This window comes from Physella acuta, unplaced genomic scaffold (assembly GCF_028476545.2).
Source record: "Physella acuta isolate Inbredline_101_S28 unplaced genomic scaffold, ASM2847654v3 ptg002248l, whole genome shotgun sequence".
NCBI classification, from domain to species: domain Eukaryota; kingdom Metazoa; phylum Mollusca; class Gastropoda; family Physidae; genus Physella; species Physella acuta.
The window spans coordinates 21,531-36,974 of NW_026733747.1; the positions used below are offsets into that span (position 1 = coordinate 21,531).

Here is a 15,444-nt window from a genome sequence, read left to right on the forward strand (position 1 = left end):
GGCTTGATGCAAAAAGTATCAATGAACGAAATCAGCTAATAGATTTTGCTATAACTGAAGGTGCTCGCAGGCAAAGATCACACAAAACCCAACAGCGAGAAATTGAAAGTGAAATCATACAAAGAAGAGAAGAATCAATTAAAAAGAAAGAAAAGAAAGAAAGAAAGAAGTTAAAGATAGATGTTGATAAGTTGGCAAAAGGTCAGTTATTTATTAATGATGAAATATTCTGCAATGTGGAGACCAGACAAAAACAAGGGTTAGCTAAAATTATCAATGGAGAAGATATGGCTGCCCAACTGCTAAAATACAAGTGGGAATTTATAAATGACAATGACACTTTTTTTTTTTTGGTAGAATAGTCTTAAGACTCTCAGCTAGTGAGACAAAACTTGATAGATTTGTAATTGCTTATTGAAAGTTATTGGTCAGTTGATGAGGAAAATGGTGAAGATTCAGAACTCAATGTAGCTACTTAAATAACTGATATGATCAGTAAGCATCTGTTGTTTGAGTTTTAATTTACAAGTTCCTTTACAAGTTATATTGTACAATATTTAATAAACTAAAGCTATATCCATTGCAATGTTCCTTTAGAAGTTATATTGTACAATTTTTAACAAATTAAAGCTATATCCATTGCAATGCACAAAGTTAATCTCTTTATAAAACACAAGAATTTATATATACATTTTTGTGACTGCTCCTTGTTCAACAAAATACAATTCTAAGTTCATATTTGTCAATATCATAACTATAAATCTAATAATAATATATGCATCTGATTAGCAGGACTGACCAGATATGTAGTTATGATATATCTGATTATTCCTGCAAATCAGATGCATGTATTTTTAAAATACCATTAGTTACTAGCTCTGAACTTCTTTTAATATGATTTACATTTATTTTCTCATTTTTTAATTTTGTTTTGTGTATGAATGTACTGCTCTATGTTTAATAAGATAAAATATAACAAAATATCATGTATTTATTTAACTCTTTAAAACTATATATATTTTCACAGCATAGCAAAATAATATTTTTTTCAACAAGAAAAGTCATAAGTAGCAACATCAATAAAAATTATTTAGCCCTTTTTTTAAAAAAAAAATAAAAAATATAAAACAATATAAAAATATATACAAATAATTTTGTACAAATTGCCCATTGATTTTTTTTTTTATTTTCAGGGGCGATAACTCAGAATGAAAGTTTATTCCAGTACAGCTATGGACAAAGCACAAGTACTTTTTCTAACCCTAATTTCACACCATTATTTTATGATGAACAAAATCCTACAACAATAGCAGAAGCTGAAAAGATTTGTAATGGTTCAGGAAATCTTCCTTGTATTTTTGACTTCATTGCTACACAGAATGAAAAAATTGCTGAAATTTCTTTAAAGTCTTCAGTTCAGTTTGAAAAAGTTTCAGTTAGCACAGGTAAATGCAAAAACCACAACACAAGATTATAATTTTTAAGTTTCTGATTCCAAATACATTTAAATGCATTTAAGTTTTGTTGAAATTTATAAAAAATAGAAACATAACACTTAAGGTTTTGCTGATTTTATCCAAGAAAAAAACTTATTATTATTTTGTCAAAAGCATTCTGCTAACATTGAAATATATAAAGAGAAATAAAGATAAAAATTATAATTTAAATTGCAAAATTTTTAAAAAAGGTAACTTTATTTACACTTTAATAAAAATTTGTTAATATGAAAACGCTCATGAATATTTTGCACTATTTTAATCTTCAGCAAACCAAGCCCCATATATTATTGTCAACACAACACATGTTAGGGCTACTGTGAATCAATCTTTCAGTCTAACTCTAACAGCTTTTGATCCTGATGGTCAAGATGTTACTGTTTTTTTAATGACCAATGCTAATTACACTTTTAAAACTATTAATAAGAGAGACACATCAAAAGCTATTGCATCAACTTATTCAATTGTATTGTCTGACACTGAAACTCAGATCTTGTAAGCATACTTTATATTATAATAAATGTCTACATGTAATAATACACTATGTCTTTAAAATTTAATGTTACATACTTTTTCAAAGGGTTTGTTTTGTCTTAATAAACTTAAATTTTCTTTTGCTTAAATCCAGATTCTCATCATCTGATAGTGAAGGACTGCATTCAGAATCGGTAGCAATCAATATTTCTGCATGTAGTGGATGTAGAGTGTGGTACATGTGATGCAGCTAGGCTTACAGCAACATCAAATCCATATTTTTACTGGCAAGCATGTAACTGTAACATTGGATTTGCAGGTTTCTTTTAATTAATTTATATATATAATACTAATAGTTATAAACATAGATTATTTTTATTTTATAATGGTTTATTAATTTTTTTGTTTGAAAATTATTTTAAATATTTTGTTAACTAAGTTAATCTGAGTTTGAAGTTATCACAAAGAAAATAAAAGTTGGTCTTTAAATATAAAAAAAATAATCTTTAATCTTACAAGAATATATTTATTGTAACTTTGTGAAATCAAACATTCCCCAAGTAGATCAAAATGAAAACACAATTTGACAGCTTTTTAAATAAGTTTTAGGTACTATTCTCTTGCCATTAGTATAAATATTTAACATCATTAATATTTTGTCTTAAAAAGTGATACTTTTATTTTTTATATTTAATTAAAAATCTATTATTCTGCCTAACCAGGGATGATTTATTTCTGCACGGTTTTGTGTAATGGTAAAATATTCTTATGTGTGTAGTATTCCAACTCTGACTAAATAAAAACTAGAATAGACTTTCAACTGTTAATGCAACCAACAGGTACAGACTGTGAAAAAGACAATGATGGCTGTGCTACCAATCCTTGCCCCAGCATGAAAGGTTGTGTAGACATAGCAGCTTCAGAAGAACAAGTCACTGGGCTATCATACACATGTAAAGATTGTCCTATTGGTTATCAACTGAATTCTAAAAAAACCAAGTGTGAAGGTTGGTTTTTTGTAATTATTCTAAGTTATATTTATCTAAAATAGTTAGAGTTCCATTGTATTTGTTGTTTGATGATTTCTTTAATATTTTAACCTCTTATGTTATGTTTGTTCAAAGATGTTGATGAATGTAAGATAACCCCACCTTGTGGTGCATATGCTGTATGTGAGAATAATTACGGCAGTTTTGTTTGTAACTGCCCAAAAGGCTTCAGAAAATCTGGATCAGTCAATTGTGTTGGTAAGTATTAAACATTTTAATGTGTAGCTATATTTGTCCTACTACATTAGATTAAAACTATATTGTTTAAATATTTACACTGATAATAATATCTTTTAATTATTTTACATAATACAAAAAATCTTTATTAAGCTTAAAAACATTAAATTGTTTGTAAGTAAATTTTAATAATATACCCACAGACATCAACGAATGCTCAGAGAAATTACATAAGTGTGATCAAATATGTGTTAACAACTTAGGAAGTTATGATTGCAGATGTTACCCAGGATTTGCTAGGACTAATGGCAAATGTGAACTGACAGAAAAGGGTATCTTAAAAAATAACTAACTTTTTTAATAAGTTGTGTTTATAATAATGTATTAAATAATTTCTTCTGTTTTACTATCTTAAATGTTTCTATTTGATTATGAAGTATTAATAATAGCAAACATCTATTTTTCCATTGATAGACCCATGTACATTAATCAACATGTTTTGTGAATACAATTGTCGAAATGGCAGCAATGGAGCAGAATGTTTTTGTGCATCAGGGTACAAATTAAAAGCAAACAACTATTCTTGGTATGTTAAAGTTTTAAAATAAAATGAGTGATTCATATTGATGTCATGCATGTATACTTTGAAAAAAATAAAATACCTTCACAAGAATAGTTGCTTTGTCCATAGCTGTACTGGAATAAACTTTCATTCTGAGTTATCGCCCCTGAAAATAAAAAAAAAAATCAATGGGCAATTTGTACAAAATTATTTGTATATATTTTTATATTGTTTTATATTTTTTATTTTTTTTTAAAAAAAAGGGCTAAATAATTTTTATTGATGTTGCTACTTATGACTTTTCTTGTTGAAAAAAATATTATTTTGCTATGCTGTGAAAATATATATAGTTTTAAAGAGTTAAATAAATACATGATATTTTGTTATATTTTATCTTATTAAACATAGAGCAGTACATTCATACACAAAACAAAATTAAAAAATGAGAAAATAAATGTAAATCATATTAAAAGAAGTTCAGAGCTAGTAACTAATGGTATTTTAAAATATACAAAACGTATTTTATACTTACATAACTTGCCATACTCATATAATTGTTTTTCACTTGAATCATCAGAGAGTTGTGTTCCATTTGGGCAAATAAAATCATCAGTTTTGTCTCCATTAAAATTGCCTAAAAGACCAGTGGTCATTTTCTGATATTTTTTGTCTAGCGTGAGGGAAAATTCTAGTAATTCATTTACCAGAGTAACAGTCATCCCAATACCTGCAATAGATGTTGAAATTAATTTTATAAATAGACACAGTATTAAGTATTGTCTACATCCATATCCATATCCACATCTACTAATATATTTACATCTATATCTACATCTACACCTTCTACATCTACATATACATCACTCTCTAATTCATGGTAATATTGATTTCAGAAGTAGTAAATGTTTGAACTTGCAATGTTATTAAAATAATTTCCAATTTTATAAATTAAAAGCAACTTACTTTCTGGAAGAGACACTTCTAAAGCTCCATTTTGTTTTCTTAATATCATTTTATTATCAAATATAAAAAAATTAGGGTTACTTAAGTATTCTGTTGTATAATCTCTTTTATTAGCATATATTATCATAACTGAAAAAAAATAATAAAATTAGTAATATTATATGATTTAAATATTTAAATTAACAATATTTCTTCTTTAATGCATTCACTTTACAGAAAGTAGCAGTGTTTTTGTTTTCAGGCGTCTCTCCTGGGGGGAAGGGGGAAGAGAGGACCTTTGACAGTAAAGGTATCATACTGATATTCTAGATGTGGCCGCCACCAACTATTTCTCTAATTATGTGAACTGACGCCTCAGCAAACCCTTGTGTAGTTTTTACTAGCTCTGCTACATGTTTACAACTGGTTTTAGCACTGCAGATTGAGCCCATTGGGAACAGTTAACATGAGCTTACATATGTTTTTTTTCATTTACTGTATTAATTTGAACTCATATTTTAATTATCAATGTAATTTCAAGTTTGATAAATTCATTACCTAATCTTGTAATCTACCTTGTTTTTTTGTAAGTAATTTATAATTTAATTACAGGCAGTAAACTGTGTGCAATGAATTCTTATGTAGTTTTTTGGGCCTGGTTATTACATTTTATTTAGTGCTGTTGCCAATGACTCACTTTACACCACAGCATATCATATATCAATTATTACTTTAACATTTTACCTTGCCCATGTACAAGCTAAAATAGTAAAAGTATACTATAACAAGTGTCTGCTCCTGGAAGTTTCGAGTGACCTCCCCCCCCCCCCCCCCAATGGAAGTTTCAAGGGACTTCACTGGAAGTTTCATTTGACCTCCGCCCCCTAGAAGTTTCAATAGCCCCATCTCTTGAAGTTTAAAGTGACCCCCCCCCCTGAAATTATCAAGTAACCTCATTGGAAGTTTCAAGTGTCCACACTCACCCCTGAAATTTAAAGTGCTGCACACCCCTGGAAGTTTTAAGTGACTCCCCCTCCCCTGGAAGTTTCAAATGCCCCCTCCCCCACCCTGGAAGTTTTATGTGACCCCCTGGAAGTTTCAAAGGCCTTTCCCGCACCATGGAAGTTTCAAATCACTTCTCCCCCACCCTGGAAGTTTCAAAACCTCCCTCCCCCAACCTGAAAGTGACACCCCCCCTCCTGAAAGTTTCAATTGCCCCACCTCTGGAATTTTCAAGTGAGCTTACTGAAAGTTTCAACAACCCTCAGGAGAAACCCAGGGTAACTGAATATATATATATATATATATATATATATATATATATATATATATATATATATATATATATATATATATATATATATATATATACAGAAAGAGCAACATTCAATATTCCATACATCATTTTTAAAATTAAATAAATAATTATCTATCTACGACTCAAATTTTAGAAGTAGGCATACTCAATTTGAAATTTGAAACTCTTTTAATATACACAGCTACTGAATAAAAATAAAAAAAGGTCAAACTATAGGCCTATATATTGTAGTTTCAATAAAATCTGATTTTAGTATTACATTACTATATTGTTTAAACATGATTAAAGAATATTTAACATTTATTCTTACTTTTCCTTGAAGGGCTGATTTCTACTCTCAGTGAATTTTCATCACCACTCATCATTGATAGAGCACACCAGACTGTGGCTAGAGTTTCATTGCCATTGCTGTTTAATGCACGACAGGTTCTACCCTAATGAATTATAAAACAAGTTGCTTATTCAAACGTTAATTGATATATTAATTTCTATCATAAACATTAAAATTTAGCCAATATTTAAGAATATAATGTGTATATTATTTTTTTAGACAAAAGATTAAGAATATATATATATATATATATATATATATATATATATATATATATATATATATATATATATATATATATATATATATATATATATATATATATATATATATATATATATATATATATATATATATATATGTAAAATCTTTGAAAAGATGATTATATAGTTTCTTTAATGCTCTTAGTCGTAAAATAAAAAACAAAATATACTTATATTACCTGCAATTTAAAATGCTGGTTAGTAGTTCCTATTATTTTCACTAAGTGATATTCTCCCAGTCCATTAAATATGAATGATCTTTGGTCCATGGTTATTATGTGGGGGTCTCCAAACAAGAAACCTGTGAAAAGTATTTGTAATAAAGTGTATTTATGTTTTTTGTAATTTTTTTCCTTACTGTGTTATAAGAATAAGAAGTGTAGTAGTGGTTTAAATAAATAAAGCAAAACAATATGTAACTATAGCCAAGAGCAGTTTGCCTGTTTTAATATTTATATTAATGACAAAAAAATTAAATTATTTCTGAATATTGGAGCTAAGAGAATTAAATTGTTAATATACAAAGCAATAACTGACACATTTTTAATTCAGTTTAAATATATTTTTTCTTATTTTAGTTTCACCTTAGAAAACGTAAAACAAATACAATAAATGTTAAGCTTAAAATTCTTTACAAATTGTATAATCTTACTACTAGCCCAGTTACTCCCATTGCATGAGAAAATTGGTCTTAAAGTATAGTACAGGTCACACAAGTTTGACTTAGTACAGCACCAGTCTTTAGGGTCTTCATCAAATTGATCATGTTCTTTGTAAATGAAAGAATTATATCTCTGAAGACTTCCAGCTTGTGGGATTGTATTTAAAAAACTTGAACTTTCATCAGCTTTGTAGCAGCATCTCTGAAGAAAAGAAAATCAAAGAAAATAGTTTTCAGCTTGCATAGAAGACAGAAAAAAAATTATTTTCGTAATTGAGGTCAATATTAGAGCCATACCCTTCCATATTCTCCAAAAAATGGCAATAGATCAAAGCATTTTCTATCCGAATAGGCTAGACTGCTAGAAACCCAGATTGGGCTACTTTTGGCAGCAACTTCATTACAAGGGCAGGCAGGCAGTAGATTTTTGTTCCAGAGATCAATAGCTGCTCATAAAGATTTTTAACATTTGTAATGATTTCAAAACATTGGAATCATATATTTGAATTAACTGAATAATGATGTCATGTGCTTAAAATATAAAAATATATGTGTAAAATAATAGTTTTAAAGACATTTTTTACTAGGCAGTTCTCCTTGATTAGAGATAAACCATGTACGGCACATCATCTTAAAATTCTTATTTTCTCCAACTTTAAAAATCCAAAGACCAGGTTTTCCTGTTGTAACAAAACACACAAAATTTTAATCCAAAAACAATATTGTATTCTAGTCTAAAAGATTTAGTGCTTTTCATGAAATCAATATAAACTAGTTTTATAAAATCAATGCTCATTTACTACTACTTATCTTGAGTCTTTAGTACTATAGACTATTTACCAGTGTTCCCCAAAACTGTATCAAATCTGTAGTAACTTGTAAGTGATGTATCAAAGCTAAAATTTGCCCAACCGACTTCAACATTTCTAGCTGATAAGGGTTTGAATTTCATTGCACCTTGGATGTAGATGTATATGGCATATGTTGTATGTCCATCTGATATTATGACACATTGGAATGAGACACGCTATGAAGAAACAAGAAAAACATTCAATGTGATATGATTTCAGATTTTGTTGCATATAATCAAATGTTTAAGGACATGTAATGACACACAATTTATGGGGTGTAGGAAATTGGTCAATAATAGTTACAATAGCAGATAATAATTGTTTTTGTGCCCATCCCATATTGCATTCTATATAGCCACATATATGGTATGCAAAACAATATATTAATTTGCAAAAATCAGAACATTATTTTAGATAAATTATATAAAGAAGATGTGTGCTAAAATCAAAATACCTCATCCACACTTCCATGTGCTGGTACATTAACCCATGTAACCACAATTACTATTGTAGCATTGTAGCTTTTATTTTCTGTGAGAGCCATAACATCTGCATTGGCTTTAGTAAAAACAGCTGTGCCCAAAGTGTTATTAGAATACAAATCATACATCTGAAAATAATAGGTTTAACTGTGTGTTCATGGTTAAGTTTACAATTATTAAACTACTAAAATTTTCAACAAAAGTATAAATAAAATATACACATAAACTATTTAAAAATTTGATAAGACGAAATTAGAACAAATTCATAATGAATTGAAATAATAAATAAAAAGTATGTTTCACAATACTGGAATGATATAAATTACCTGATAGTAAACTTCACAATTATCATCCTCGTTAACATCAAGAACAGTCCAGTACACAGCCAACAGACTGCGCTGATTTAAAGTTTTGTCTAACACTGGTAACTTTTGTGGGTTAAAGCTGGAATACTCTTCTTCAAAACTTATAAGACCATTAACTGTTATCTGTTTAGAAAAATATTTTAACAGAAACCCATATAGCATTAAAAGGGTGAAGATATTGACTGACATGCATAAATAATGTCTGAAAGAGTAAAATATATATTTCAATTTATAATAATCTAATATATAAAGCTCAGTTCTGTATGTAACTCATATGTTTGTCGTTGGTCTTGGATGGATTTAAGTGTTAGACAATTATCGTGCGCATTTTTCTAAATTTATGAGTTAAAAAATTACTATTGAAAGTGTTGGGAAATAATTTTCATTTTTCAAATTATAGTAATAACTGTCGGCATGTTCATTAAACACAAGTTTTAATAAAATATCATCTTTTACAACATTTCTAATTATGTCTTTATTTAGTCCTATAGCACTTACTTCCCTTTGATAAATTAGGAAAACACAATTACTTCCCTTTATAAAACCATTGCATTTTGTGGAAAACAATTTACTTTTTAATTACTTTGTTTTGGTGTTGGGAAAAAAAAATAATTACATAATTAGCGGGGATTGATCAAGTGCAAATGTTGTAGATATTTTACGGATAAGCTTGGAGTATTATAATTGTTCATCAAATTGAAACAGGCGCGTTCGTTTAAGTGAGTGCAAAAGACTATAAATAAGTTTGGGTACTATAGTCGTTCATTAAGCTAAAACAGGTGATTCCGCCCCGGGCGTTTATGTTCGCGTTAGTGTTTTCTTTGTGTTTAGGTGGGTTTGCGTTAGTGGTTGCGTTTTGATTTGGTTCGTTTTTGTTCTTTCTTTTTTCGTTTTTGTTTGTGTTTTTTTGTTTGGGTTTGTATTTGTGTTTTTGGTTGGTTTTGCCTTTGGATTTGGTTTGTTTTCGTTTGCTTTTTCGTTTTTTTCTCTTTGTGTTTGTATTGGTGTTTGTGGTTGTGGTTGGGTTTGTTGTTAGGTTTTTGTTTTCGTTTGTATTTGTAATTGTGTTAGCGTTATGTTTGCGTTTTGTTGTTTTGGTTGGTTGTGGTTTGGGTGGGCAATGCCGGGTTTATGATGATTACTAAACACACAGGTAATGGTCTTTAACAGAAAGGTTTTTCACAGAAGCCAGAGCAGGGCCTGGCCGGGACGGCTAGTAATATAATAATTTCATTAAACTTACATACCCAAACAGAGCTAATTAGCGTTAGCTAATATGGGATGAAATCTTCAATGTATAAGTTAGCTGATGCCAGTTCTTTATTTTTTGGCAATGATTGATCCTTTTGGACACAACCATAGGGATAGGTCCCTAATTTAAAGTTATGAATAGAAGAAAAATATGACGTTTTTAGACACTTTATCATAGCTATTCAGGGCATATTGTATAACTACCAAAAAAATTTGAATTGCCTGTCCATGATAACTAGTGTTTTATGTTTGGAGATTTCAACAGACATTATGTCTGGCTGATAATAGTTTCATTAGTAAAAAGAATCTTTACTTTTGATAATTTGTTCAAACTGTAATTAGAGGTTTTACTTTCGTGAATCATTAAATCTAAAAACAAAAAAAAAACAATTGTAAATGCACCTAAATAATGGACAGTGTTGTTTTTGATTTTTAAAATCAGTTTAAATACATTTTTTATTCCTTTGTAGAAATTTGTTTTTATTTTGATTGTTGTTATTAAGCAACACACGTAATGTATATCTTACCTACAGGTCCATTTATCAGCTGTTTCATCAAAGCAAACTTCTGCTTCTGTGCAATTAGGACATAAAGCTAGGGGGAAAAGTAAATAAACTGTATAAAATGTGCGCAGTTAACATTATATGATATTAAAATAAATTTTTAAATTGTATGAACTGTGTTATTTTGTCTACATTTTTATCCCTCTGAAATATAAATTAGTTTACTAGTTTACTAATCACACTATTTGTAAATACTATACTTTAATATGCAGAGATAACTAAAACAAGTGAATTCTACTTCACCTTTCCTATGTTTGATACGGTTAGAGAGTGTGCTTTACTTCTTAACATAGGAGTGCAACTTAACCTTGACATTTTCCACTGGAAAGCTTTCGATAACCATTATCACATCTACATTCGGCAGATCCATTTAAATTAAAATAGCTTGCATGTACTTCAGTGCAATAATTTATATCATCACATTCATTTATATCTTTTTCACAATTGGTTCCATTCCATCCAGGAGAACATAAACAAGCACCAGATGTGCCATTACAATATATGGTGTTTTCCATGACACAAGGACATTTCAAAGAACAATCCAAGCCATAGTGTGTTTTGTTGCATACTTTTGGAGAATAGAAAAGACATACTTATTTTTCTTAATTTTAAATTCTTTTAAAACATATTATATCAAAAAAAATTTTAGTCTTTTCTATCCAATAAAATTTACTAAATACAAGATTAAATATGTATCATAATAAACATAAATAGATTGTTTAAAACATACATAATTGTTAATTAAATAAAAATTATTTTATTAAAGCTATTAAAAAACCAATGAGAATGCATATATAATTACATTTTCAAAGCTTAGTAGTAAATATATTTACATAAATTCATCAGATTATCATTTATTTTCTACAATTGAGCTTACATAACAGAATATACATGATCTGAAAATGTTAGCTAATTATAGTTTACCTTGACAAGTTCTACTCTGTTTTTCATAGCCAGGCACACATCTGCACTCAGCAGACCCATTTAAATTGTTACATTTTTCATGTAATCCGACACAGTAGCTGGTACTCAAGCATTCATTGATATCTGTATCACATTTTGTCCCAACCAATAGTCTCATGTTTTGAAGGTGACCTCCCATGTTGCCTCATGTGTCAAATAGGCTGCGCACACTTCTCTGCAGGCAGTCCATCGCAGCAGTCCATAGCAGCAAGTCAGACCAGACATCTTTGAGAGAGAAAGCCTTGAGTGTCGCTATTTTGTAGCCTATAGTTTTAAGCAGCATTTTTTCCTTTATTACTTGTGATTTTAAGTAATATTTTGTGCTTTAAGTAGTGTCGTATAAGCTGTGGTGATTTTCCTAAGTGCCATATCCTGTGATAGTGTAACATAGTGTTTTTTCCTCAAATTGTAAGTTGGGTTTTTGTTATTTTACTCATTCATTTTATTCTGTATAAAGCTAGAGTCTTATCTTGAATTTGTACACATATTAAAAGTTATATATTATGGATTAAATGTGTTGTTGGTATCAGGAGTTCATCGAGTGTATCCCCTAGACGATAAGTACTTGTCCTCGTTAACTGTTGTGCTAGCAACCATTTATAGGACTTTAAGCCATCTGTGTATAACCATCTAAAAGAACCCGGGTACGTTCGCCAGCTATCTGACTGATAGAGTGGTGTTTCGTAATACCCTGCTCTTGATTTACGCTACGACAGAGCTATTTTTAGATAACACAAATTGCGCTAAAATTGTCACTAGACTTTTTTTAATTACTTGTTTTATGTAAATGTCCAGGTAAACTAGACAGCCGGGTCGAGTGTCTTTCAGGCTACAACCCCACCTCCGCACCCCTCCATCCCCTACAAGGCCAGGGTTATTAGATTGTTTTAAGTATTATTGTTAGAGAGACACTTTTTATGTACTATATAATTTATATAATTATATATATTATATAATTTATATAATTGTAAAGAGAATCGCCTGTAGTTTCCATGTTAGGATTATTAGGATTTTAGCTGATTCACCGCCGTATCGACTCTTTTCATTCACCCCACCACCCACTGGTGTAGGCAGGGGAGGGGGGGGTTAGGGGGGTTCATAACACCCCCATAGACCCCTCAGTATATATATATATATATATATATATATATATATATATATATATATATATATATATATATATATATAAAGTATGAGGGGGGGGGGGTGCAAATCGAAAGTTTTAGGGGGGGTGCAAATCGAAAGTTTTAGGGGGGGGGGTGCAAATCGAAAGTTTGTCCCCGGGTAAAAATTGCACCCCCCCCTTTCCCTTTGAGACGATCCTGGCTACACCACTGCCACCACCCCCCACCCCAATTTACATATTTCGTTATTTTCGTGGATGAATAACCGTTTGTACCACTATCTCGGAACTGTGTTTATGTTGGTGCAACACAATTGAGGTAGAAAACAGTTACATCAGTGTGTAAAGTCTTGCAGACGTTTATTTACATTAACTTTGTGTATAATTCAATATTTCAGCTTAAATCTAGCTTTTTAAAAATCTTTCACATCCTATCGTCGCCCCCTTGGAAATCGGGGTGTGCCAGTAATTCAATACCCGTTGAGAAAAGATCTGTACTGTAAAAAGATATTAAATTGTTCGCATTGCTTAAATAAAGACAAAGATAATCATCTCCAATCATCTTCAAAGAAAACAAGGTGTTTATTGGAAAAAACAATGAAATATAAATACTATTCCCATTACAATCTAGTATAAATATTGAAGAGTCAATGGATAAAAAAAAATTAATAAAAAATGGTTCTGATTGTGAATTTGGATTAATTAACTTTTTAAAATTCAGTACGTAGATCTACATACTTATATTCATACACCTGTTATAATATCAAACTTTATAATTTAAAAAAAATCTTCAAACAGAATGTTTTATGAAAAATGTACTTATAATTCAAATTTCTAAAAAAAAACGTAAAAAAGTAAAATTATGCTATTTCATTGTCAAATGGGAATTATGTCATATAAAGCTACTAATACAATAAAAAAAAGAATATTAACAGTATTCAAAAGGCTTTTTTGTTGTTAATCATTTCCTCTACTATATTTTGCTAAGATTAATTACTTTGTTCTTAGTTTTAAAACAAATAATATTCAGATTGAATTCCTATAACATTATTTTATGTTGTTTTTTTTTTGTACAATTTAACTGTTTATAAAGGATTATTTTTTCTATTTTGAATGCTTGAATAAAGTTCTAATGGCTAACTTAGTTATATAATTTTCACATGTGTTATTTAAAAAAATATAATTCATAACAGAAATAAAAAGAGAATGCTGTATACAAAACAAGGAACCCCAACCAAATGGAATTGTTAAATCAATGGTAAAAAACACCTGCTTATACTCTACTCTATAGCTAATGGTAAAATTAAACTCCATTTAATGTACATCTGATTTAAAATAAATTCTAAGCCCATAGGCGTACAATAAATTTCATAGTGGGTGCGCCTGCAGTTGAATGTAAAGCATCATTCTTAAGTCCCTACGTCTTGTACATTTGATCAGAAGAGCTGGCAAGTGCTGCTATGATATTTACGGCAATAGCAGCGTGCATTCCAATCAGAAATGGAGAAACACTGCCTGTTGAAACAAAGCGGTCATATTTTTAATTCTTTTTTTTTTAATTATTGTAAAACCAGTTATAATTAAGTTTAAATTGGCACAAACATTACATTATTATAAAAAAAATTAATAAATTATTTATATCTAAAAATCAAAAGACACAAGGTTATCTTCAGAGTTTCTTCCAGGCATAGTTTCGGAGGGGGGGGGGGGGCTGAGTCCCCCCGAAGAAAGTTTAACTCTCCCTTCCCCGAACGAAATGGAATTTATATAGCAAATATATACTTTTAAAAGTGTCCGCCCTCCGCCCTTCCCCCCCCCCCCACTCCCCCCCCCGGAATTTTTAGTTCCCCCCCCCCCCCCCCCACCGAAAACTGTTTATCTTTGAAGTAAATTTCTCTTGTGCCAGTGATCTTAGCATGTGGTTAGCGTGTGGTTAGCGTGTGTTTAGCGTGTGGTTAGCGTGTGGTTAGCGTGTGGTTAGCGTGTGGTTAGCGTGTAGTTAGCGTGTAGTTAGCGTGTGGTTAGCGTGTGGTTAGCGTGTGTTTAGAACTATGTCCAGCTGTCTTTACTTTCCCTAACGTGAGTCAGATTCAACAGATTCAACAGAGATTGGTGGACAAGGACATTCTAGGAACTCTACCCAGGTATCGGAACTCGTTACTATCGGGTTAGCAGTCGAACGCTCTATAAATTAACCACACCGCTATGTTGTCGTGTATTTATATGCGGTGTTGCTAAATTCGTCTATAAATATTGCATAAAGAGCCCGTCCAACCTGACTTGCTTGTCCAGGCTCTATTGACAGCATTGCAGTAGCCGCTACTGTCATGTCCACAGTGGTTCTCATCGTCTTCTGTGGATACACGAAAAACATTTAATGGTGAACCAACATGTAAACTTATATTCTTTAAAAATTATATTTATTTTATTTTAGAAACGTCTTATGATCATGATCTCAGAGACTTTTCTTTTTTTTTGGGAAAGAAAATATTTAAAATTGTAAGCTTTCGAAATATGTGTAAGTTACTTAATAAATATTAAATATCATACATAGATAGCCCTTTCGAGATGAT

General features: G+C 30.1%; 1 protein-coding gene across 1 annotated transcript; it reads right to left on the reverse strand.

Moving 5' to 3' along the window:
- Positions 1-3,814: 3,814 nt before the first annotated feature.
- Positions 3,815-11,887, reverse strand: LOC131932661 (mucin-like protein). The gene is made up of 14 exons (XM_059289599.1): positions 11,710-11,887; positions 11,181-11,353; positions 10,750-10,816; positions 10,536-10,591; positions 8,933-9,094; positions 8,579-8,734; positions 8,114-8,300; positions 7,858-7,953; positions 7,571-7,719; positions 7,265-7,475; positions 6,792-6,913; positions 6,329-6,452; positions 4,291-4,485; positions 3,815-3,924 (listed from the first exon to the last, which is right to left on the reverse strand). The coding sequence occupies exons 1-14, from the start codon at positions 11,885-11,887 to the stop codon at positions 3,815-3,817; spliced, it is 1,986 nt and encodes a 661-aa protein (XP_059145582.1).
- Positions 11,888-15,444: the final 3,557 nt, after the last annotated feature.